Source organism: Felis catus, chromosome D4, assembly GCF_018350175.1.
Source record: "Felis catus isolate Fca126 chromosome D4, F.catus_Fca126_mat1.0, whole genome shotgun sequence".
NCBI lineage: Eukaryota > Metazoa > Chordata > Mammalia > Carnivora > Felidae > Felis > Felis catus.
Window position 1 is genome coordinate 7,653,379 of NC_058380.1, and position 27,076 is coordinate 7,680,454.

General features: G+C 46.0%; 1 protein-coding gene across 8 annotated transcripts in view; it reads left to right on the forward strand.

Annotated features, from left to right (window-relative positions):
• The window catches only part of GLIS3 (GLIS family zinc finger 3), a 547,835-nt gene that overhangs the window by 455,542 nt on the left and 65,217 nt on the right, over positions 1–27,076 (forward strand). For all 8 annotated transcript variants that reach the window (XM_045043118.1, XM_045043119.1, XM_045043115.1 and 5 more), the window contains one exon: positions 24,452–24,596. In XM_045043118.1, coding sequence (XP_044899053.1) covers positions 24,452–24,596 — 145 coding nt within the window. The remainder of the gene's footprint in view (positions 1–24,451; positions 24,597–27,076) is intronic.

Below are 27,076 nucleotides of genomic sequence, written 5' to 3' on the forward strand. Positions count from 1 at the left end.
TGGCCAACAAAACCGTCTTTATCCTCTAGAGCATGTCCTCAAAACACTCTTCCAGTAAATTATTTGAGAAATAATCTCATGCGATTTCATTTCTTTCATCTAGCAAATATTTCTTAGGCACCTGCTGTGTGCCAGGCACTGGGTTAGACCCACACGTCCCAGCGTATACGAGACAGACGCATATCTTCTGTCTTCATAGAGCCACGCTGCCTTGATGAAACCCAACAATGATAAGAAGGTCAACAGAAAATAAGTAACGCAAACGCAGGCAAGGAAACAGGGTGGGAGTTGATACGGAGATGACAAAGAAGGACCTACTCAGGTGTAATGCTTGGGTGCACATTTCAGTAGTCATTTTAGAAACGAGAATAAAGGCGCTAGCTGCAGTGTTTTAAAAAGCACCGCTTAGGTCAAAATAACTCCACCTTCTTGGGCACCTTGACTGGCTCAGCAGGTAGAGCGTGCGGCCCTTGATCAGGGGGTCATGAATTCAAGCCCCATGTCGGCCAGGGGGCCTACTTAAAAAAAAAATACTGTACCTTTCCGCTTGAACTTCTTTTAAAAGAACCTGGTACCAGGAAGGGCACAGCAGTAGATGTCAGGATTACCTTAGGTTGTTATAATTGCACGTTTCTGTAGCCTGTCCTTAATCGCAGTGACATTAGAGGGACTGGGTGCCTGACCATGAAATGCATAGCCTTCCTCTCCCGCCTAAGAATATGACTCAGGAGGTCAGCATCAGTGACTCACTGGGCGGGGCCCGCAGGCAGCACAGGTGCAGCTCTGAGGATTTAGAAACAAGTAAGGCCTGAACTTGGCCTCCCGAAGATGACATCCTGACCAGAGACGCAGGGACTCCTGTGCTTTCAGTACCCTAGGAGAACGGCTGGGACGACGTCGCACAGAGAGTGGTTCTGGAACATGGTATCTTGAGAGCTCCTTTGCAAAGGCTAGAGATTCTTAAGGAGTGAAGTCTTAGGTTCTATTGTTTGAAAGCCAAGAGGAGCCCTGTGGGTTTTTTAATTTTTTTTCAATGTTTATTTATTTTTGAGAGAGAGAGAGGCAGAGTGTGGGGGGGGGGAGGGGCAGAGAGAGAGGGAGTCACAGAATCGGAAGTGGGCTGCAGGCTCCGAGCCATCAGCACAGAGCCCAACGCAGGGCTCGAACTCGCAAATGGCATGGCGAGATCATGACCTGAGCTGAAGCCAGACACTTAACCGACTGAGCCACCCATGCGCCGCCCCCCCCCCCCGCGGTGGGTTTTTAGATTGTCCTTGATGACTTCAGTCTACTTTGTCATATGTGGCAAAGTGGTTTTATTTCTGTCCCCCCCTGAAAATTGTTACTTGTGACCAAAAATGGGGGTGTTCGGCACAGCTCCGGCCAACCGTGTAAGGAATGAGGACCCTCTGGTGGGTGTTTTAATAACCAGTTCGGGCTGTACAGTGCCTAGCACAGCTACCTTATGGAAATAGTTCCTAGGTAATTGCTTTTTTGATTGATTGACAGAAGCCTTCTAAGCTTCTCATTCCCTTTCCCTTATTAGATTGTGTGAATTCTCGATGAAAATGGTTTTGGAATAAAAAGCATTTAGCTCAGACTCCTCTGCCTTAATAGATGTCCTCAAATATCATGACACAGCTCCCCACAGCTCTTCTGGGGCTTTGTTCTTCGTCTCTGTTCTTAAAGTACTCACATCCCCCGAGGAATTACTGCTCCCTCCGCCAGTTCCCTCGTCTTCCCCTTTCGTTGGAGCTTTGTCTTTGATATCCACGGGCAACGTGTTCCCATTCGTTTGTCTCTGGGTTCTCTGAGCCGTGGAGGTTTATTTTCGGGGTGACTTCACACAAGGGCTTGGATAAGCCTGATGTAGAAACTTGTCGCGGTGGATCCCGGGCCGGTGGCCGTGTTTTCAGAGTCGTGTTTGGGTTGGATGCCAGGAGGCAGGGGCTCCTTTTAAGCAGCGCCATGACTTGCCTCCTGACTTAGCTTACGTGACACGCCCCTAGTTTTTCCATTTCCCATCTTCCAGCTAGCTTGAAAGGCAAATGCAGGGCCTCCAAGATGAAAGAGCTGCTTCGGCAGAAGGCATTGTTCTATCACAGACCTCCAGTCCAGGATAGTGTAAACACCCACACAACAAGAGTCCTCACCAATACGTTCCTTCCTGAGCACTGAATAATCTTCCAGTGGCTCCGATAGCCAGTCTTTCTGGGTCATGTGGACTCTTGGATGACGGTCCAAGAGAGATCCAAACAAGGGAAAGGCAGCCGAGACCCAAACCAGAGGGAATTAAAAACAAGACTTGAACCTGTGGTATTTGGTCCCATTCAGGGGTTATTAACCTGGGCTCCACCGACCATAAGTGGGAGCTCCAAGGCCGGATGGATTTCAGGAAACTTAGAAAGTCGCAGGACCGCTATGCTAAATGTGTTTTCTAGGTAGAGGCTCTAGAGATTTCACGGACCCTCCAAAATTAAGATCCTCTGATGACAAGAAAAATTTTAAGAAATAGACCCAAAACCCCGTAACATGACAAGGGAGACTCTGGGAGGTGCTGTGTGTGTCCCTTACCTTCTGTTCCCTTGACTACGGTGATTGCATCATGGGTGTCTACACACGTCCAAATCAAACCATGTTCGTTAAATACGTGCGGGTCTGTGTGTATCACGTACCAGTCTATATAAAAGAAGAAAAGTTTAAAAAGGGGATAAAGACCCCCCGAGCCAACAGAAATGCAGGGCTCCTAGTGACTGTTTCACCTGGCTTTGGTTACAGTACCCAACTAAGGAGAATCTGTGCTCCACGTGCCTTGGGGGACTGCCTCCTACTCACCCGACATTTACCACGGATCTGATATTTTGCTAAGTGCCTGGTCTAAAAAAAAAAAAAAAAAAAAGGTGAGATACACTCCGTTTCCTTGAGGCAATCAGAGATGTCAAAGCCGGATTTTGACAAGGGGTGGGCTGATAGATGGGGAATCGGCATGTGGAGTAGACACAGACGGGAAGCCTTTGCACCAGGCAGAAGGGTGTGATGGAGGCCCGGGGGAGGGTTAGCGGGCCGCTGGGACGAAAGTGAGTCAGCGGGAAGTAATGGTGGATCGAATGCCAGGGGCGAGGGGAAGTGAAGAGTCCAGGTGGTACCCGGGCTCCTGGCCCCAGGATCGGATGAGCACTCCGCAGGTGGATTCTTCCTCAGGGAAACCTCAGTTCTGGTCTCAAGGCCTGTCAGGTGATTGGATCAGCTTCACTCAGATTATCCAGGATAATCTCCTTTCCTTAAAAATCAGCTGATTGTAGACACTAGTCACGTCTAAAAAAATACCTTCACGGGGGCGCCTGGGTGGCTCGGTCGGTTGAATATCCAACTTCAACTCAGGTCATGATCTCACAGTTCGTGAGTTCGAGCCCCACGTCGGGCTCTGTGCTGACAGCTCCGAGCTTGGAGCCTCTTTCGGATTCTGTGTCTCCCTCTCTCTCCCCATCTCCAACTCATGCTCTGTCTCTCTGTCTCTCGGTCTCTCTCTCTCTCTCGGTCTCTCTCTCTCTCAAAAATAAATAAATGCCTTCACAGCAATACCTAGATTAGTGTCTTATTGTATTTAACTGGGGACTAGAGGCTAGCCCAGTGGACACAGAAAACTAACCATCACACCCACAAACTAGAATCCTTTATGTTAAAATTTAAAGTTACTTTATTTGAAGGTAATATTAACCACATGAAAATGGGTAATGGCGAACCTCGATGTGTAATTTATATTAGTGCAAATTGAATGTTCTCTACGAAAACAGAAGGAAATTAATTATTTGATATACCTGGTCCCACCCCTTTGTGTTATACACTTGACTGTTCAAAGCAAATATGTTCATGCCAACTAATTTACAGACACTGTGCTAAGAGGAAAAGATTATGATACTTCAAGCAAATAAGCAGATACTTTTAAAAAACATTTTGATTTATATATCCGAGAATTTACAGGATCGTACAAGTTTATCATAATATGCTAACTTTTTTTCTTGTAACGTTTATTTTTGAGAGACAGAGACAGAGCACGAGCGGGGGAGGGGCAGAGAGAGAGAGGGAGACACAGAATCTGGAGCAGCTCCAGCTCTGAGCTGTCCGCACAGAGCCCGACGCGGGGGCTGGAACCCACCAACTGTGAGATCATGACCTGCGCCGAAGTCATGATGCGACTGAGTCGGATGCTTCATTGACTGAGCCACCCAGGTGCCCCGATAATATGCTAACTTTTAAATCAGTCATTATTATCCTAATTTTATGTCATGTAATGCTTGTTAATACAGTGTGTTTATATCATTAAATAAAATAATGACAGTAGCACTTAGCGTGGTGCCCGCCACATTATATATGCCAAGTAAAGGTTAGACATCACTGTTAGAATTACATCATGTTGTCTGTTAAGAGTTTTCGAGGGGCGCCTGGGTGGCTCAGTCAGTTAAGCGTCCGACCTCCGCTCAGGTCATGGTCTCCTGGTTCGTGAGTTCGAGCCCCGCGTCGGGCTCTGTGCTGACAGCTCGGAGCCTGGGGCCTGTTTCAGATTCTGAGTCTCCCTCTCTCTCTGCCCCTTCCCCGCTCTCACTGTCTCTCTGTCTCTCGCGCAAGAATAAATAAACATTAAAAACATTTTTTTGTAAATAGTTTCCTAAGAGAGAAGACAGGTGATTGTTGCAGTTGAAGGAAGTTGGTTTTCTCTACTCCAGACTCCTCCATTAATGTATTTTTTTCCCTCCAAAAGATTTTAGCTGTTTAAAAACCTGCCGTGGGCATCAGTGAGAAGACACAAGCACAGGGCTAGCTGCAGCCCTCCACATAGACAGTCCACCCTGGGAGGAGGTAGCTCATGGCCACAGGGGTGGGAGTTGACCCCAGAGGGGCTGCCGTCCAGAGCAAGACCAGCCCGGCCTCCTGCATTGCTGCCGAGGAACCTGGCTCGTCTGAGTGGTGCCAGAAGGTGCGAGTCAGAAAATAGCACGAATCGTGCAAGGGGAGAGGAGATTTCTCCCTGCCCCCGCTGGCTCCCTTGGATTCCTGCGTGAGAAGTCACGGGAGTAGCAGACATTTGAACCCCCGGCTCGGCTCCCCTTGAGGGCCTCCTCGGGTGGAATCCAGTCTCGGTAATTCCCATGCTTTCCTAAGTGACCGGGGAAGTAGCGATAGTAAAGGAAGGATCTCACCGCACCACACTTAATGCCTTGACCTTTCCGAGCCATGGCGTGTACCTCATCTCCTTTTATTCCGTCCTTTTAGAGTCAGGATGCATTTTTTTTTTTTTTATTGCTCCTTCTGCTCTCTTTAGTTTGTTTCTGAGAAGTGAGAAAGTTTAGAAGCAGAAAGGAAGCCAAGTACGATGCCCAAAGGTGCTGGTTTTCGTAGACGCCAGAAGGCCGACGGAAATGTGCGGCAGAGTTAATACGGCCCAATGCAGAGCTGTCCGCTAAGTCTTGACATACTGTTTGCAGTCTTGGCATTCCACGAAACGTCTTGGCAAAAGATGATTCTCCACCCCCCCACCCCCACCCCAACCGACAGTCCGGAGCCCTCTTTATAAACGCTCGCAACGCGTCATGTGACATCTTAAATGCTCACTGTTTCCGCTGTTGGTCGAGTACAGACTAACTCTTGAGTTAACTGTTAAAGGACTAAAGATAGTCATGGCCCCCGTGGGGCGGCTCTTTTAACTGGAATAGAAGGATGTTTTTCCTGAGTGGCTTTTCGGGGTGGGTGCTTGCTACACAGCCCCTCCGTGGGGCCAGCTGTGGGCACAGCTGTAGCCCATCAGAATTACAAGAGTTTTTAAATGTAATCACATCCTCCAGCTTGGGGAATCACATTTAGAAAGTCCCAAAAGATATTCATAAAGCCTGTTCATCTGAAGCTTTCTGACAAAGAAGGCAATCTCTTTTTGTTGTCGTTGTTATTTAAAAAGTAATACGTCCAAACATTCTTTACATATGTGTATTTTTTTTAGCTCAAAAACGTCCCTTCCTGGAATACCCACATGTGAGCTGGTCTGTCCTGCCTTCCCAGGATCCTTCTTTTCCATTAACGACCTCACTGATGTATGCAGAGATTCTGCCTTAATATCACTGGTTCCCTGCGATTTTTTTCTTATTACCCAGCTCCCGGGTCTTTTAGCACATGGATCGCATGCCTCTCTACTCTTTCCGTGTTGTTCACGCCACAGACTCGTGTCAGCTAGGGTCGCCTGAGACCTGCAGTGTCATTTATTGGCTGTTGAGGCAAGCATGGAGGTTGAAAAAGTTGACAAGGGAAGTGATGTTAACAGACCTTATATGCCGTGCTCAGATGTTTGAACATAGACCGTGGTCGGATCGAAGATAATTATGGTGGTAACGTGGGGGACGAATTAGGGATTTAGGGTGAAAGGAGACAAGGCAATTAGTTAGGTTGGCATATTTCCATTAATCAATATTCTTTAGATACAGCGGCTCCTCCAATTATGACTGCACCCAGCTGGGCTGTCTTCAGCTCCTGGATTCTCAGTCTTGTCCAAGATGCTATCACGAAGAGACTTTGCTAAATGTCCTGGTGAATTCTGCGCTCATTACATGTGCGGCTTTCACATAATGGCATCTAAAAAGGAAAAGGAGGATTCTCTGGTTGTTCTCAATGTCCATTTCCTGGCTCCTACTGACCGTTTTCTTTCTGAACTGCTCACCAACCGATGATTCTGTCTAGAATCTTTCACGCATGATTTCTAAGTGTTGTGGTGACGCGTGGCATTTCTAGGCTCTGTCTCTTTTTTTGCCTTGTCGAAATTTGAGGTATGGATTTCTCTTTCTCCATTTTCTGGGCCTGACTCCTGGCACTTTCGCAAAGTGTTACTTTTATAGCCATATTCACAAGTGTTTTTGGCAGTAGGGTTTCCTTGGCCTTAGAACTTTGTATTCCCTGACCAGCTAGGTGAGCTCTCTTGCCTCGTCCTCTCCTGTGCTAGGCTTCGCTCCCCTCTCCCACCCTCCTTCCAGCAATTGTTTTTCTAATATTTCCCATTTGGCACCCTCCCCTATGGGAAATAGAAAAGCCAGGTAGTGGTGGGGCGCCTGGGTGGCTCAGTTCATTGAGTGCCCGACTCTAGATTTTGGCTCAGGTCGTGATCCCAGGGTCATGAGATCAAGCTCCACATCAGGCTGTATGAAGAGCCTGATTAATATTCTCTCTCTCCTTCTGTGTCCTCTGCTTTCTCTCTCTCTCTCTCTCTCTCGCTCTCTCTCTCTCGCTCTCTCTCTCCCTCTCAAATAAAAAGAAAATTTTTTAAAGCCAGGTCGTAGCACATAAATGTTGTCACAATGGCTTAACACTGGTGCCTGTCTTCTCCTATTGTGGGGCCCCTCTGTTTTTATTCTTTTTACTCAGAAGTGTATAGGAAAGACCATTGCCATGAGAAACATTCCTTACTCAGTATTTGCAAGGACATCCCTGGGCTCTGAAAAGGGAAGGTCAGTGCGGAAGGCACTGGTAAAGAGAGAGCAGAGCACGTCAGACGAGAACCTCTGCATCACAGTAGTGCTCTGGGCTAACCTAGCGTACAAGCACTGGCCGAAGGAATTTGGGTAATACTTACCCACCGTGGTCGTTGGATAAATTGTATTTTGAGGTGATAGTACAAAGGGCATCCTTGACATTTCCTCATTTGTACATAAGCGAATACAAAAATCAGATTTCATTTCTGTGTACTCAAAGTAGCAGTCAAAGGATCCATTCTCCTCCTCTCCCTCCCCCCTCCTCTTCTTCTCCTCCTCCCTTCTCCTCCCCCTCCTCCTCTCCTTCCTCCTTCTCCTCCTCCTCCTCTTCTTCTTTTTCTTCTTCTTTAAATAATCTTGTTCTTTTCTATGGAAAAATATGTACAAGTTCCCACAGTCATAAAGGCAGACCTATTAAGGTTCTCTAAATCATGGCATAAATGAGCAGAGGAAGCTAACCCTTCCTCCCACCTAACGAGCCTCCCACGTCCGCCCCGATTGTGAGCCCCTTCCCCTATCAGGGTATTAGGAGTGAAATGGACCAGGACATTAACACAGTAAAACACTCACAAGCTCAACACTACTTCTAGCTTCTCGCCCATCACCGATAGCAGGAGGCAGCACGCTGGTGTTTCAAATATCCAGTAATGACATAAAAGATAGAATTGCCCATTTTTATTTCCTCCCCTTAGGAAATAAGAGATGAAAGAAAAGGAAGAGAAATAATAACTCCCAAATACGTGTGTAGCACAGGTTACTGGGCATCTTTATGTCTGTTTACCTCTGTTCTTCACAGCAGGTGTCCAGGGTTAGTATTATAGTTATTAGTCTAATCCCATTTGAGAGATAAAGAAGGTTCAGAGAAGCTACATGACTTTCCAAAGCACAGTGGGTCATCAGCTGGGATCTTCTGACTCTACCTCCAGTGCTCCTTGGACGCTACCGTTTCTACTGAGGGCTGTCTGATTTTCCACCACGCGAGGCTTTATAACTTGTCAGCAAGTTGTTGCGTGACGATCATTTGCAGAAGCTCTCTAGCAGCCTTCTGTTAGAAGGTGGTGGTGTGGCCCCTGACTGAGACCCTGCCCCTTAAGGGCCCCTGCGTTTTGCATTGGCTTCCTTTTGGGGGCTGGACCAGCCCTACTATCGAGGTGGGCATCCTTGAGCCCACACTAGTACCCATAAGGGTGCCAGCCCCCATTCTTCTCGTTCGGGGCTCTGTCCCACCCTCTACCCCATACGTGGGATCACACACGTGCCTTAATGAGCCCTGGGACACATGACTGTGGGATCATTCTGGAGCCCTACAGGCACCCCTAATTCCACTAGAGTGTCCTGGTGAGCAGATGCCCGTGTAACATTTCTTTAGCTGAATCACTTGAGATTGGACTGCTAATGTGATGTGGACTGACTTGGAGTGACTCCCATTGATTATAAAAATATTCTGGGCAAAACTATTTTGCACATCTAGGGATGGTTCTGTGGTTGTCAGGAACTATCAAGTATCAAGGGTCTGAGATTTGACTCTGGGTGTGAGCTAATAAGTTAGCCTGCTGTAGTTTAATGGATGTTGGCCGAGACACGAACCCTCTGGGTCAGAGACAAAAGGAGAGCTTATTACTCATAGCCATAGCAGTAGCCAGAGTACAATCATTTTCTCGTGCCATTTTCTTAAGTCCCAGTTCCCACAAGGTGACACAGAGAGGGCCAGGCAACACTGGCACTTTCAGTGGATTGTGTTACCAGAGGGAAATTCTGAGCTCAGGGAACCCAAATCCTTTCTAATGGATGAAAGCATGCTTGACATTTTGCTCGGGAGGAAGAGACTACCCCAGTCCGTTTTCCAAAGCTGTTTAGTATAGACACGTCCTTTAAAAGGTAGTTCAGAAAGACAGCCAGTTCCTCTGCTCCCAACATGTGGAGAAACCTGAGATACTCATGGAGAATTGCCTCTGAAGGGTAGGTTCCTTCTGCCCCGTCTTGATCGCAAATGCACAAGAACAACAGACAGGAACCCCAGCCTGCCCTGGGATGACCCTAAGTCCTCAGGATTATCCCTAAATAAAAGTGGTTTCCAAAAGAAAAGACCAAAGCCAGGAAAGAAGGAACACGGGTGTTGGGAAAGACATGATTCTACCTTGTGGGTCTGCATTGAACTCTGACCATTTCCATCCAGGTTAGTTTCAGATTCTACAGTCCTGTCTATGGGCAGCACCATTTAGCTTATGGTATGATGTGGGAGCTACTCACCTTTGCTTAAAGTTATCCATACCACTAGCCTGTGTATGATGACGCTTAGAGTGGTCACCATGACATCGTTCTTTCCAGTTAGGGGATTGTCTCTGGAAGATCCCTATAAAATTTGCTTTTGTTGTATGGCAAAGGAAATGTATCAGTCCCTTTGTTCCCATTAATCTATTAATATGGCTTTAATTACGCATTTTCAAGTAGCACCTACGTCTGTCCTCTGTGGATATTATGTGAGGAACGTGGAATCGGAGGAAGTGAGAAATGATGAGGGTATTTGGACCTCAGGGAGGTAGTTTCAGTAGGGTCTCTTGGGGGGCAGAAGAATAGTTTGAAACTACTTGATATCAAGGCAGAGAAAAACCAAGCATCGGGGGGAAAAACGGATGGGGTGGTGTATTAGAAGTCATTCCACTTTATCCTGGAGTCTATCCTGCTATTGGGCTTTGAGAATAGATCTTAAAATGGAGTTTTACTTTTCCATCTCCTTAGTTTTCCTTGGCTTTTGAAAGGAATGTAGGCAGTATATTCTAAAACGAATGTCAGGGGAGTGTTTTCAAAGGAGCAACTCAAACGCAGTTGTGTTTGCTCACTTGTCACTGTCACCCTCCCTTCTCGACACCCAGCTCTGCATCAGCCGTGTGCACTATACGCGCAGACGCCTTCAGCCCCGGAGGCATTTGTTGCTCGTGGCTGTCACCTCTTTGGCCACACTCCTGTGCAGATGCTGCCCCCCAAGCACGCCAGTGACTTTGGTTACAAAACAGCGATACGTACACGGATAGGCCTAACTTGACTTTGTGGCGGTAAACGCCTCAGCTTTTCATTTCCTGGCTGGTATTTGCGATGTGGAATTGCAACACCACATTTACGTGCATTTTTGCCTTTAAAACGTTCCGTGGTGTCGCAACATTGGAGGAATTCCCAGGGATCCTTAATCTCCCTACAAACGCTGGTCTGTAAAGTCAGGACCAAGGCACCATCTCAGAGTAACCTTCTTGTGCCCCTGCCGCGTAATTCTGATTTCACGCTGCATGTCTTCAGATTGTCCCCGTGCTGTCTTCCAGCTCAAGCTTCACTCTCGAGGCTACCAATAAAGAGACAAAGAAAAAAAAAAAAAGATTCTTAAAAAATGTTAGCTTTTTCTCTCAAGAGCAATTGAACTTAAACTACTTTCCCTATTGTTTTCCGTGAAGTCTCATTTAAAATATTTTATTAATGCAAAGACGTGCATTCAGGGCTAGGGACCAGTGAACAGTAGCCATAGCAACCAGGAAGCCATTCGGGAGGAGCAAAAATGCAGTAAAGAGTAAGTGTTTTAATCCTTAACTTTAATCCCTTTACTTCCTGTTCTCAAAATGAAATATAAATCAGGCACCGTGGAGCGGTGATTTTTCTCTGAAAGGGATGTTGGCAAAAGAGGATTAGTAATGGACAGACGTGTTTAAGGAATTTAATCACACAATTTGTTGTCAAACTTTCGAGACCATGAGTGACCAGTTCCTTTGAGTGGCGTCAATGAAAACCAACAAAACATACTTTGAAACTGATGAGAGGGTTGGTGTAGGCGGCACCTCTGTTTGCTGTTATTGTCACATCATTTTAGCCCATGGTAATGACTTGAGAAACCAAGGAATTTGCTTAGTCTCCCCCCCCCCCCGCCGCCCCCTGCAGTGGAGTGGTTGGAGACTGGGTGGGGGCGGGGGAGAGTGTCCTGTTGGTCAAATAGAGATATTCTTTTGATCTTCAAAACACTGGGGGAAAAGTAAGTCACCGATATGTCACATACTTCCTTTCCTTGATGTTTGATTGCTTTGGGAGTTTTATGGAGACGTGAGCTTTTCCATTGCCAACAGACTTTTGGGTTTCTGCTGAAAAGCCCAGGCTTTAGTTTTTGTGAACAGTAAAACAGAGTTCTTAGAAGGAGAGATAATTATTCTTTCTCAGCGTCTCGCGTTTTGTCTCTAAGATTTTCTTTTACATGGGGTACCACTGACTTGTTGATTTCTGGCGAAATGAACATAATCTGATTTTCTGTCTCTAAAGTCAGACCCAAAACATGCCCCCGCCACTGGCTTCCGGTGTTGGTTGTTTGACTCCACAGCCCATCGGTTTTTCCTCGTTCTACTCAGGAGAATTATTGGGGACTGCAGGAAGACATGTTTTTCGTGGCACTTTTCCTTCTCTCAGCATATATGGAGTAGTGCTGTGATGCCTCCGTTTCTAGTGGACTAAAAGTTACCAGTGCACAGCGCTCTTTGCAGAGATCTGAAGTAGCTGTAGCTTGTGCTAGCTTTCTGCAGTGTCAGAATGTGAAATTACTTCCAAGAATAGCATCTTCCCAAGGGGGTGCTCATCGTGAAGACAGATGTGAGAGTGTGTGAGAGTGGAGATAGACACGGCCGACCGCGGATTTTGAAGCTCCTTGCAGACCTTGGGAACAAAAGTGTCCACGCTAAGGCCTCCAGATGGCAGGACATGTGGGGAAGAGAAACGGCGTCCGTGCTGTCTAGCTTAGAGGAGTGCGTGCAGCATTGGCAACGACCTGCTTCTAATCCCTCATCTTGACCCAGTGTTCTTTCTCCCCGTTCTGTCAGAAGCAACAGGACTGATCTAGTCTAGGACAGAGCGTCTGAGATGGAACCCTTGCACGACGAGTCACTGCTGGCAGCCCTCGTCATCCCCCACCCCCAAGCTTCCCTTGGACTTATGTCTGTCTAGTCTGGATTTCTGGGACAGGGTTAATTTTTTGAGAGGAGATTGGAGCTCATTAGAGTTCATGGATGGTAAGCCGAAAGACCAAGTATTGTCGGTGTCCAAAGGAGGAACGGTAGATTCTGAACATGGAAATCACTTTGGCCGGAGCTGTAGAGACTACAGGAAGCCTCTAGAAGATTCCACTTGCCGCCCGGGGTTTCACACTAGAGAACTTCTCTGAACCAGGCCTCCTTTCTGATGACTCGAGAGAAGAGCATCGTTTCACCAAAGGAGCCAAAGGTCACATGATTCATGGATCACTCTAAGGCATACGGTCCTGGGACGAGAGAGGGGAAATTACTTTCAGTAAAATATTTCTCTGCATTGACAAAAATAACACCATGGGTGAGCTCTTACGTTGACGATGTTACCTCAGGGGGAAAAAGACTCTGGAAGAATGTTAGGCTGTGTGGTGACCAGGGGAACCAGGGCCATGGCTGGTCACTCACTCAGCCAGATCTCAGAAGATAGAAGCTATTGTCCTGCCTGCGTAGGTGGTCACCAAGGGGGCTAGGGTGTATCTGGGGCCCACTCGGCTCAAAATTTCTGTTTTCTGCTTCCCAGATACGTGCTACATGTCGAGTCTTTAAAAGCAAAGGTAGCAATTTGGATTTGTTCCCAGCCCTTCCAGATGAATGAGAGACAGGGAGGGAAAAGGTAAGGAACTAGCATTTCCAATTGGAAAGACTGCTCGTTTGGACATTCCAAGAGGCAGTAGATAAAGAGGAATCATGTTATCTGGTGAAATTTGGCATGACCAGGGACTGAGCAGTATGAGGAAATAAACTTCGCAAGTGTCTATTTTTTTAACTTCTGTTAAGGTTTCGCTTGGCTACTTCCTGTTTTATTCTTGGTTGATCATCTCAGCGTGCTTAAACTGCTCCACTCGTTTTCCCTTTGTATCTCGGGAAGACAGGATTTTATCTGTCTTTAGGGGCCGCTCTTAAGGATAAGCGTGGATTAACGAATTCTTAGCACCTGTTAATTCATTTTTTGATTTGTTCATTGTTGACCCATCTCCCCAAACATTTACAGAGTCCCTTTCACGTGAAAAGAAGCACTATTTTAGCTTACATGAGCAAACAGACACGTTCTGTTTATAAGGAGCTTTTTTTTCTTCCATGACACACACACACACACACACACACACACACACACACACACAAAATTTATAAATAAGTTACTATACACTGTAGGAAACCACAAGTCCCATCAAGGGTGATAGAAATTGCCCTTGCCACTTGAGAATGAACAAGTGACTTTGGGATTGGAAGACCCGGGGACGCTTCAAGGAAGAGGGCCTCGGGGAGCACGCACGATGTGTTGCAGGTTGTAGAGTCTGGCGCGAAGGGGACTCCAGGTACAGGAGGCTCGTGGCCGGAAGTACAGTGGGAGATGTGGATGAGCGGTATGGAGGAGAGCGTCTGGGCTCCACGTGGCTCGCGGGCCTGGGACACGGGCCACGAGGGTCAAGCGAGAGCCAGCCTGGCAGAGCCGACGGTCGGGGCTGTAGGTGATGTTTGGTGGAGGGACCCCACAGGGCTTTGCGGGTGGGGGCCTGGCACGGTCAGCACTGAGCTTGGGGAAATTAACCCGAGTGCGGAGCACGGCTCTGGTGGGAGAACAGACAGCAGGGCCTCTCCGTGCAAATGACAGCCTTCAACTGTTACAAGCAGGCATTTTAAAAATGGTCCAAACAGTGGTTAAAATCAGCTTTAAATCTTTTTCCGACAATTCATTTTAATGCAATGAAAGGCGGGGTGGGGGGATGAGTTCTGCCGCTAGTCTCTCCCCACATTGGCTCAGCTGTAGCACAGGCAGGGGCTGTAGTCAGAAATCAATTCAAAGGGAGACAATACGGATGCGGTAAGACGGACGGGGGAAGTAATTGCTAGATAGCTGGCTGCTTTAATTAAACTTGGAGGACCCTTGACTAGGAAGAAAAATGCTACACTTGGCTGGATGGGATAGCATGTGTGTGGGCACATTAGCGCACGGAGCCGCTGTCAGGGGGAGTCACGAAGCTGTGGGAGGGACAAGGTCTTCATCTTCAGGACCTCACAACCAGGCCCCGAAGGGTGAAGGAGGATGTTTTTTGGTGACATGTGAAATTCCTAATTACTATTTCTCTAATTGTCTTAAATACCCAATCCACCCTTCGGTTTCACGTTCTGCTTTTGCGATGTTCCTCCAAATGTAGTTTGAATCCACCTTAGACTGTGTCCATTTGCGTATCGTTTTTCACTCAAAAAAAAAAACCCGTAAGATTCTCGGTGTTGGTTTTACAATAATATTGACTTAGGAAGAAAATGGTGCTTTTACAAACGTAGCGATACAGAAAATCCAAGCTGCCTGCCTTCCTGATTCCAACATCCTCTCAAAGCTCGCCCCCACCTCTGTCCGGGATTTCTAGAGAGTACTACCGACTCATAAGTGCGACATGTAGAGGTAGAAATCCCCCCTCCACCTCCCCCCAACCAGGGTTCTGGAAAGGTCTTGTTGGTTTTGATTTCTAATTTATTTTAGACTTTTCCAAGAGAATGAAAGCTAGCTGTATTCTTCTGAGATAGAATAATTTCAGGGTGATATTTGTGCGTGAAAACTACGCTAACATCTTGATCCAGATACCGCGTGGCCCCAGACTCTGTCTTCTGAAGATGAACGAGACCCCAGGCAATTCTACCAGGTATCCCTCCCGACAACCGTAAGAGCTTCTAGTGAGGAAAGGAAAGTTAACTATGTGTTACGCGAGCCACTTTCTGTGGGTCACCTCATGTCATATTGTAATAACCCCACAGAGTTGGTGTTCTCACACCCATTCTGCAGAGGATGCTACTGAAGCCTTTTGAGGTGACACATTGTGCCAAAGGCCGCACATCAGTAGGTGGGGGAACTGAACTTTGAACTTGTGAATTTGAATTTGAATTCGAATTTGATCCGTATGACCCCCATATGATACAAAAAGAGAGAGAGGGAAATACCTAAAACAACAGGAGAAAAAGAAAAATAAAGTACATGTTGAACAGTGCTGTGGTGCTTCCACACTGGATATTAATGGAAAAAGAAACAATAGAAATTATTGAATGCTCTAAACCATGTGTTAGTGAAATACTTATCTCATGATACCTACCACCAACAACCACCTTGTAAATTATGTGGCATTAGCCACGTCTTACAGAGAAAACCGAGCTAAAGAGATGTGAAACAACTTGTTTATTGTTGTCTAACATTTCATAAGTAAGGATACGGAAGCTCAAACCCAGGTATTCTGGGTCCAGAGCCTACACTCTTACCTTTCATGATCTGTATCACAGATAAGCTGTTGTGTAAGTGGCTGTTAATGGCTTCATGTCAGTAGGGCATGTGCTATTTTTCAGAGATAACTCCCTCTGGGACTGAGATTTAACATCAATTCTGGTGCCAGCGAATACTTTGATCCCGTTTGCAAATGGCACTGAAGTAGGAAATGAAGCAGCCAGCTGAGCGACAGAATCACGTAGTATACAGCCGAGAGATCCTGTCCCCCCCCCCCCAATGACAACAGGGCTTTGAAGAGTCAGCTTCTGAATATAAAGGACCCCCAGAAATACAGAGCTTCCCATGTGAGAAAAGACGTCGGGATTTTACTTAGTAGCAAGTTTTATCTGAGCAATTCTCTCAACTCCACAAGGACACCGAGCTGAGTTATCTTGTACACTCCTTTATCTGCTAGACCTATCATAGTTTTGGACGCATGGTAAGGGCTCGGTAAATGTGCCGAATGAATGAATGAGAGAGAGAGTGTGTGTGTAACGTGGAGTTTTGAAAGCTACTGATTCTTCTAGGCTGCAAGGATAAAAGTGGAGAGTCTAGAACACGGGATGTGTTTGTCTTGGTCAGACAGCTAGTTCAGTCCATCAGTACTGGGATGTCATTTACACGTTTGCACATCCAGTTAGGTCTGGTGGTGAGAGTAAGTGGGGTGATGAGTGGAATAATCTGTGTGGGAGAGCAGGGACTAACATTTTAGGTGAGTGACTTCTGTGAGTCAGGCATTAAGTCCTTTCTGAATCTACAACTGACACAGCTCAGTGCTATCAGCCTGATTTCATAGAAGGGAAACTACACTCAGGCTAGTGAATATACCTGCCCAGGACCCCACAGTAGCTGAACCACAGTTTGTTAAACTGAAACACCCAAACTCCTCCTGCGTACATATTCTCTTACCTATATAAAATCTATAGATGTTCAGACACACTAAACCACAGCCCCTCTCAGGGCTGAAATTCTGTGATAACTGCAGCATTTCGAGGCTTCTCAAATATTCACAGAGCCATAAAGCAGACAGTGAGCCAAGTGATTCCATGAGGTCTGCGGGAGAAGGGGAGAGGTGAGCCCCTGTGAGTGGGAATCGCGGTGAGACAGATCACAGTTCCATGGGAGGCAAAACTTTCTAATGATCAGACCTGTTGAACCCAAGTTGTAGGGAAATGAGTTGTCAGAGGCATTTAGACAAAGGCCAGGCTGCCACCGTGCTGTGCAGTATTGTTACCAGGCACTTCGATACCATGCATTTGAATTTAAATTAATTAAAATTAAGTTAAATCACCTTAAAATTTGGTTCCTCAGTTGTACGAACCACATTTCAAGTGTCCATCACTCGCATGTGACTAGTGGCTACTAATTAGGACAGAGCTGAACTTCCATTATGGAAGCAAGCTCTCCTGGACAGCATGGTCACAGAGCAGATGCGTAGGAAGATTGGACCCTGGTTCCTTTTTATTCTGAAATTCTATTTCTGTGAATAGTTTCCCTCAACCACCATTTTTGACTGAATAACCAGTAGTTTTGTTGTATCTCTACTGGGACAGATTTTTTACGTCCTTTACAAAGTGTATCTATTCGGATATTTCGGCATGTTCGTTAATCGGCTGTGGACAAAATTTTGGGCCTTTGGTGTCACTGCTAAGTAAATAGGTTACAGAAATTCAGGTGCCTAACTGGCCAATACCTCATGTTCCCAAAGAGGTTTCTTCCAGTTCTGTTTTTCTAAGTCTTCACTATCATTTCTTTTGCTTTTGTAAATTGGTCACTCCCGAAGGAAACGAATTTGATAGCAGATTGTTGGAGATTAATTACCTATGATAGGCCAAAGCCACTTCATAAATGTCAGTGCTGAGGAATCCCCTAGAGAGAGAGTTTTTAGATTCAACTGGAAATTAATTGTAATTAATATAATAGGTTAATTCGTTGTAATTATTTTTAAGGCTTTTGGCAATGAGTTAATTCCCCAAGATCCACATTGCTCAAAGCGTCATGGAGAATGCTTGATGAGAATGTTCTGGTACTAAACCTTAACCCTCTGGAAAAATAATCCTACTTGTCTTTCCTTCTGGCTGAGTTTCTTCAGAAACATATTTTGGTGGCATTTGATTTCTGGAGAACAAAGGAATCCCTATAAGGTGATGCATAAACATGCATAGCCCAGATAGACTGTGCTCATTGGAGAACAGAAAAACAAAAGGCCTTTGATTGTGCCTCGTTTTCTTTGGAAGTATGTCTCGCTTGAGACCAGCAGAATGCCTTTGCTCTTGGAATAAAATGTAATGGAACTGAAAATTGGAGAATCTGGGCCTTTTTCCCTTTCCTAATTATTTCCACTTGACTCACTTAATCTTGGACGATTATTCAATCATATCTGAAATGAGAAAATGACGGGAGTAGAATTTCCGTCTCTTGTTTCGAGAGCTTATAAACATTAACAGAATAGTCTTGAACAAAACACAAATACAAATCACAATTGACGGTGCCTTGTTTTTATATATTAGGAAAAATCCCTGCATTGTTAGGGAAGCAGCTCAAGTTTCCAAATGTAGGAACCTTGTCAAGCCTTGATGGGTGATTTCATTATTAACGTTGAAAAACTATCATTTGGAACAAATATTTCATAATGGGAGATTGCACAGAAGCTAAGGAGCCAATTTGTTTACTTGGCACCTGGATAGGCTGAGAAAGTAAGCCCTAAAATGGGTCGTTGAAGATGAGGATCATTAATACTCCAAGACTCACAGATTGGTTTCTGAGACGCAGAGATGTCTCCTTTCTTCCTAGTATGTCCACAAGCCTTTCTCCATGAAGAGAAAGACGCATGCGTGCAGTCCTAAAAATCGCTAAGAGCCGGATCAGGACTCCATCTGCAGTAATAATACTTCCCGACAATCAGCCCTGTCTAAAGTTGAAGCTTCCTGCCAAGATGAAGTAAGTTGCCCACTACCGTCAGGAGCCAAGCCGAGTCTGAGAGCCCCTTAGCCAGGTTGCAGTGGGAAGTCACGCGTAAGACGAAGGTTTGGCCCCAGGGACACATGAGGCCCCTTGGATGCTGAGTATTCTTGTAAATTAGACTCCCTGGTCATACTTTTAGCCTTATGGTAAAGGCCCAGAACACCCCACTTTCAGTAATCATCAGTTTACCATACCCCCAGGGTGTGGGCAGAGCAGGCATTGGAGAGGAGGAAAAGGTGTGCATCTGAGCCTCCTTTCAGTGCTGCTGATGGGCTGGTGCATTCCTGAACCAAATCAGATGAATTTGGGGGTGTCTACTAAGTTGGGTGCTCCTGGAAGCAGACTGTGGGCCAAGGGCTGGGATGCATGAGTTCTTAAAGGAGTGCTCCCGGGAGAACCTGGGACAGGGATGGGGAAGGGAAAGGGGCTAGGCAGGAACTCTAGAGCCCCATAGGGGGTTCTGGAGCACAAATTATGCCTCAAAGTTTACCCCGCTGAGAGACAAAGGAGCACCCGTCAGCCATTCATATGTGTGTTTGGGGTGGGGAGTGGTCTGCCAGCTGTTGGCCGGAAAGTACACGGAGACCAGGGGATGGGGACACCAAAGCTGGGGCAGGGGGTCAGCACAGGGCTAATCAAAGGGATCAGGGGGCGGGATGAACGTGGGCCAAACATCATCAGCCTTTTCTGCTATAGTTACGATCATCTGTGTCTTTCCAGATCCTCCATCACTAGGGGTAACTGAGACATGGCCACATCGTATTTTCTAGACACACGCACACACCACAAGAGATCATAACCTCCTTTAGACGAAGCGTTGTGTCTCGTTCTTACAGACCTAGTCCTCACCGAATGGTCTGCCCCGACACCGGCTGTAGAGTTTCCAAAGTGTAAAAGGGCAGCCAGTCGGCCAGGTCCTCGCGGACTTCCTAACACAATTGTGCAGATGGAAGTCATAACAGGAAACAAAGCCCCAAACACACGTCCAGTCGCAGGATTGTTGAAAGCAGGTCCTGCAGCTGTCCCTGTACCATGGGAGGCAGTGTGGGCCGGCCTGGTCGTGAGAGGCTTCCTTCAGGCAGCTAGCCAGAAACCGGGGCTTGGAGAAGTTACACTGGGGGGAGGAAGGCCAGGCAGGAGGAGGGAGCAGCCATGATAGATGGGCTATTTGCAGACAGCAAGGCCGTGCTCTGCCTACTTCTCTCCTTCTAGAACTCTCTTCCCCTTGATAGGCACTTAGCTCATTTCCCCAGCTCCTTCAGACTCGAATATATCTTCCCAGTGAGGCCACAGTCCCCCTACATTCCCATTCCGGCCCAGTGCAGCTGCCCTTACCCTTTTCTCTTTTTTTCTGTAGCAGTTGCCACCTTCTGTTCGATTTACTTGTCTGGTTAGTTTGTTTACCATTCACTGCCTCCAGAATGGGGACTCCTCAGGAGGCCTGTTTGTCTGCTTCGATTGCTGATGTACGTCAGGCCACTAGAATGGTGCCTGGCGTGTGGTTGAGGCCCAAGAAATATTTTTCCAGCGAATGAACGAGAAGGATCAAGACAGGTAGTGGCACTCTGGAACTAAGGGGTGTTGGTTAGGGCAACGGAGTTGAACGACTCCAGGAGTGCCTTTCACATTCTGTGACGTAAATAGAGGTCCCTTGGTTAGGAGACACAGCAGGCCTTTAAAGTAGACGAATTGATGATTAGTGGGTCACATTCTACTTCTTTCTGTAAAGATCAATAAAGTTTCCATAAAGGGCAAGTTCTTTGCTATCTCCTAAGGATAGGTGATGAGACTGTAATGAAAAATTTTCTTAACTTTTTTTTTTTGTTTTTACTCCTGTGAAAGAAGATAAAAATCCAAAATGTGTTTAAGACCCACACCTCATGTAACAATTGCTTATTACGTGGTCTCAAGGGAGACATAATAAGCAGCCGTCACGTGAGGCATGGGTCTTAAAGACAGTTCGGTTTTTAGGATTCCTTATTTCTACAACTCATTTCCTCTTCCCTTAAACAGAAAGGTCTCAGCTCCACTCATCAGGATTCGTAGAGACCAATGGTTTTGAAAGCCCGGTCCCTAGACCAACAGCGTCATCACCACCTGGGAACTTGTTGTAAAGGTACCCCAGACCTAATAAGTCAACAGCTCTGTGGTGGGGCCTACAGGTGGTTCTCATGCACGCCCAGATTGGAGAACCATAGTTAGACATCATCCCTCATTGGAGAATCTCTTTCTATCTTCTTTACGTTCCTAGCAACTAAGAAGATGCTGAAATATACATTGTGTCATTTGTCTTATATAAATAGTTGGGTTTCTTACTCCGAATATAAAACTTTTATATAGAATGACAGCCCTCCCCGGAGCTCATGCTATACCTCCCTGCCTCACCCATTAGATAATCCCTGGACTAGAGAACGTTTAAGAGCCTTAAATAATCCAGAAGGGAGAGAATAATACTAACCTTACATATCGTTGCTGTGTTTCTATGCATGTGGTCTTCCTTTGGAAATTACACATAAGTTCCTCAAGGCTTGTTCAATTTAAGAAGCACTTTCTAGAACCATGCCTAATCCCAGAGAAAACCAAATTAACTCTCCCCAAAAAGTCATGTGGAATCACACTCTTAGCAACTATGAGTACGTGTTGAAGCTAAGGAAGAGTTGCCTGCCTTTGACTCCGGGAGTGTCCATGGCCATGAAATTTTTTGGAAAGACCGAATTGGTAGCGATAACTACAAAACCCTAGAGTAATAGAAAGCAGAGAGATGTTCATGTCTGTGCTTCATAGAACATGTGGGCCCCAGATCACGTTGTAATGATGAAATGTAAATTAAAAGTGATCACCAGAACTCATTCGAAGCCTGGATTTTTTTCCAGTTTTTCTTACGCAGCATGTGTTAGGTTAGTACCAAAATAACAAACATACCTTCCAAAAGCCCTAAGAGGGTTAGCCACTAATTCAGACGATCTTGGTCAGAGATTCCAATGTGGCAAAGCTGAGGAAATTATAATGCAATTACGTCTCGTTCACTACATGTGTTAAATGCTCTTTCTCTGTACGCGGGGTCACGATGCTATTTGTATATTCTTGGACTAAGACCTGGACATATGTTTGTCTCTTTATGAAGCTTGCTGAGGTCCAAGGAATGCTGAAGTTACTGCCTAGCGACTTACTGATGTTTCATGTGCGTGTCTGGTTTTTTTTCTGATCAGAGTAGTAGTTAACCAGCTCTCCAGATGAAAAAGGCCCAGTTTGTAGCATTTGCCAATTTCCATGGTGTAAATATTCTCAATCTGACCAAGTTCAAGCTCGAAGTTTGACATCATTGCCTGGACGGTTTAGGAAAGATACACACGAACAGCTCTCTTAGATGGGTGCAAGCCAGTTCTAACTCATCATCGGAATGTAGAAAACTTGGAAAGCGGAGGAAAGGATTAAACAAACAAACAAAACGGAGGAGGGGCGCCTGTGTGGCTCAGTCAGTTAAAATTTATTATTTATTTAGTTATTTTTGAGAGAGAGAGAGAGAGTGCAAGCAGGGGAGGGGCAGAGAGAGAGAGAGAGGGAGACACAGAATCTGAAGCAGGCTCTAGGCTCTGAGCTATCAGCACAGAGCCCACAGCGGGGCTTGAACTCACGAATGGCGAGATCACGATCTGAGCCAGTCAGACGCTTAACCGACTGAGCCACCCAGGCACCCCGGTAGTTCTCCTTTTTTAAATGCTTTCTTCCTACCAAGGGCTGCACAGTGAGGCAATCTCTGTGTGCTTCCTGCCCCACTCATTAAGTAATTTCTGGACTAGAGAATGTTTAAGAGCCTTAAATGATCTGGAAGGCCCTTTCCTGCTCTAGTAAACATATTCCATCTCTCCCCGCTTACGTCCCTGGTTCTGTCTTGTTTCTCTTCTCCAAGACCCAAGCTGGTGCCGCTCCAGTCTCACTCTTCTCTGATGATCCAGGCACCCCAGGGCCGGTGGGTTCTTCCCTGACGTATCTTCAGGGCTCAGTCCCTCCCCCTTTCCCAGGCTCCTTTCCAGAGCCCTCTCCAAGAGGCTGTCTACCTAAGGTCGCTGTCCTTCCTATCCGCAGTCTCCCTTCTCTGTATATTGGTCTTCCCCACCAGCAGTGCCCCCTGACATCATGGATTTTCCGGGTTCACTCTCGAGGAGAAGCTCCATACCAGTATTCCCAGAGCCTAGAGGAGCAGCTGACACTCGATAAATACTTGTTGGCTGAGTTAGTGTACTCCAACCCTAGATCTGAAGGTTTAGTTCTGTCTTGGTAAAGGCAAAATGAATTCATATGCTCTCTTTAAACACGGAAGATGCTATTCTCAGTATATGTAACAAATATAGTTCTATATTTTAAGGTTTTATGTCTTTATAGAAGCAGAGGTTTGTATTTTTCCTGTAGCTAAACTTCTCGTTGTGATTTTTCCCCGTTCAAATTACACTCCCAGAATTCTTTTTCATAAAGAGATCAGATAATTTTTCACCTATTCTTTAGTCTTAGATATTTTGCCTTTATTTTAAAAAAATGTTTTTTTAATGTTTATTTTTGAGAGCGAGAGACAGAGCATGAGCATGGGAAGGGCAGAGAAAGGGAGACACAGAATTCAAAGCAGGCTCCAGGCTCTGAACTGTCAGCACAGAGCCCCACATGGGGCTCAAACTCACAAACTGTGAGATCATGACCTGAGCCGAAGTCAGAGGCTTAATCTACTGAGCCACCCAGGCATCCCTGCCTTTTTTTTTTAAACATATAACTCTTTAGTATGTAAAGAAGTATTTTGCTATTATGATTAAATGAAGATCTAAATTGTGGTGCCTTATTTGTGTGTGTGTGTGTGTGTGTGTGTGTGTGTGTGTGTGTACATGTGCAACTGACTGTTGGGTTTTTATTGCTGCTAATGACGTTAGTTTTCCTTTGAATCGTGATCCATAATATTTTAAAATTTAACCTACATATTTTCTTCTCGTGTAAAATCTGTAGGCACCAAATTTCAATGGCTGTTTCTCAGTTATCTCTGAGATATTTTCTTGGTCATACCTCTTTATTTTAAAAGCACCTTCCAATCTGGACCAAATATACTTGAGTCTGTATTTGTTATCACTACAAGTTCTGATAAGATACAGACCAAATAAACGGAAATATAATTGGAAGCTGGGTTCCCAGAAGTAGAAACACATCAAAGACCGAAGTCAAATGTGCCTCTAAGCTGCGTACTTTTCCGGAATCACCTGCCAGGTGTTATCAGCCCTGGAGAAGTCACCATCCTATTGACTCTCTGTTAAGCCCAATGGCTGACCCACGGTTGTTGCCATTTAATAAATATATGTGTGGGGCGCCTGGGTGGCGCAGTCGGTTAAGCGTCCGACTTCAGCCAGGTCACGATCTCGCGGTCCGGGAGTTCGAGCCCCGCGTCAGGCTCTGGGCTGATGGCTCGGAGCCTGGAGCCTGTTTCCGATTCTGTGTCTCCCTCTCTCTCTGCCCCTCCCCCGTTCATGCTCTGTCTCTCTCTGTCCTATAAATAAATAAACGTTGACAAAAAATTTAAAAAAATAAATATATGTGTGCTGAATTGCATCGCATCGAACCTTAGGGCACTATGCCTTTGCAGGGAAGTGTTCCTAGGAACGGCTTTCCTTTCTCATCTGTCTTCTGTTTTCTCCTTCTCCTAGTTGCGGTCCAGCACAGAGCTACATCCCGACCTGCTCAAGGATTGCCTCACCGTGCAGCCCCTGCCCTCGGCCACTTCCCCGCGAGATGCCGCTGCCGACAGTGCGGTGGGACGCTCCCCGGGGCCCGGGCCTGACCTCTATCCAGGTAACGAGGGCCGGCCGAGGCCACGGCCACTGTCCTCCCCCAGGCCCTTCCCTCTGGTTGAAGGGAATGCTCACATGAGAAAAATTCTCCTAAGATCATCTGTATTTTGCCTTATCCAGGGGCTCCACGTTGCTCCCCACCCCTGCTCCCCATCTGATTCCTGAGCTGAGCTGGCAGCAGGCTGTTTTTTCTCATGAAGAAACACAGTAAAATAATGCATTAGCTCTTTTAGTTCTGGACATCTGCCAAAAGTCCGGGGCACCCAGCTCTCCCAGGTATCTTAAATTTATTAACTTGACTCAGACCCAAAGGAAAAGTGCCCCCCCCCCCCCAAGCAAGTAACAGGCTGCATGTGGATTTCTTAATGGAACAGTTATTGTCATCTTTGCATTTCAAAAGGAAGCCCCAGGTCTCTGAGAAGAATTTCACATCAGTAAGCCGCCCTTTAAGAATGGTTTGTGGACCACTGGGATGGCGGGGAGGGAGGGGGGATGAGAGGGCCCTCCCAGCCTGGTGTCCTTCTGCCTGGGTTTGAATGGTAGCTGACTCCATATCTGGAAACTTTCATCTACGTAAGGGGAAATAAGAAAGGATTAATATGCAATAAGGAAGTTATTTGTTTCCGTTTACTTTGTTCGCCTGGATTTTTGTGCATTTTCCACTCTCTGTAATGATGATGTACCTGTGCAAACTAATTGGTTGCCATCCCTCACACGTGGAAAGCCCATGCTGCTATGACTATGAAAGCGAAAGTTCCCCCAGGCCCACCTTCCAGACAATGGGGATCTTCTATTATCTGTGGATCACAAGTCCCACGGCCACCCCCATCTGATTCTGGGGCCAGGCTTTGGCAGAAAACTGGGGTTTTTTTTCTTTTTAAAAGTACTCATAAGCCATAAAGAATTAAGAACTTACTGATGCATGACTCTAGGCTAGGACAAGCCATGTTTGTAGGACTTTTTCTTAACTGGATAGTTCTCAGTTGATCCAAATTCAGGGCAAAGGGCGTTACGCAAATACTTGGAGAGGGTCCGTCATCAGGACATTCTTAATGTCGTCCCATTGTTGGTGGCCCTTTATCAGCCGCTCTGGGTACTTTCTCTTAGAGAAAACAGAGCCTCTGCTATTTGAGACCCTAGGAGATCTGAGGGGCAGACCCAGTCTTACAGACGTTGCGGCTACAGGTACATAGAAACACATGAAATACACCAGAGTACAGTGTTATCAACTCATATAAATATTTTGTGTTAGATATATACATGAGAAAGCGTGACTCGTTTTTGTTTGCACATATGTCTGTTTGATTTGCCAAATATCTGATATAGGAACATTTATTCTAGCACATTAAATTAGCAACCAGTTTATGACAGGCTACATAGCAATTCCTAGTCCCTCAGTCCATAAATCCATGACCTTCGTAAAGACCTGGGATCCCATAGTTAAGAGTGGAAGCCAACCAGAATCGATTGAAAAGCGGGCCCAACATCCACTGTGGAGAGTTGATGGTAATGGGCTAGTCTCATTGCATTTAACTTGAAAATGGGTTTGGGAAGCCATGATATCTCTATCTTTGGAAAACAATAGTACCTTTGCCCTGTGTGGCATCTAGGATATGGCTCACTTTCCAAACGGAGGAGGCACGTTTGTCTTGATGTGTGTTTTGTATGTCTGGGAGTGTGGTCAAAGTTTTTTTTTTTTTTAAAGATTTGTGTTGAACCAGCTTCATCACTCCAGACAGATTTCCTTTTTTTTTTTTTTTTTTTTCTTCCTCCTGACACTTTTCCGTGTGTGGTCTTCAAAACGATTATGAGCTCCCAGCTTTGAGCCTCCAGCCATGGCGGGCAAGCTTCCGTGACGGGCACGGGAACCCGAGCTGCCATAGTATCAACAGAGCGTCTTCTGTTGAGTTGAATTTTCTGTGACTCTGGAGACGTTTGGACCAGGCAGGTGACCATCCGGCTTGAACTGTGTTCTTGGAATTTTGCTCCTGGAGTTAGTGCACTGCCGTGAAAGTTGATGCCCCCTCCTTCTCCCTTCATGCCTGTGTCCCTCGGGTCCTACTTTACTTCCTTTGTTCTTGCTCTTTTGAAACATTGATGAAGTCTTCTGTTTTGCTGAATACACAGCAAACCCAGAGCAGAACAAAGCAGGAGGGAAAACCACACAAGGAAAATGTTAAACCTCCCTGAAAAAAAGTGCTAGAAATGCACATGCCAGGAGTGCATGTTCCTACCAGTTTCAAACCTGTACTACAGATCTGTGGAAAGAAGCCAAACAGTGAAAAATGCCAAAGGAAACTGAAGCTGTTCATCAATTTGTTTAGCGTAAACTCCTAAGTGTTAAGGGAATTTGACAAAGATAAAGACTCGGCTAAATGGTGAAAGCCCTCGGAGCCCTTCCTTTTACGTTCTGTTACACAAAGTCGAGGAAATATTTGTTTAATGGTTGTTAAGCACTTACAATTCCAAGTGCTAGTAAAG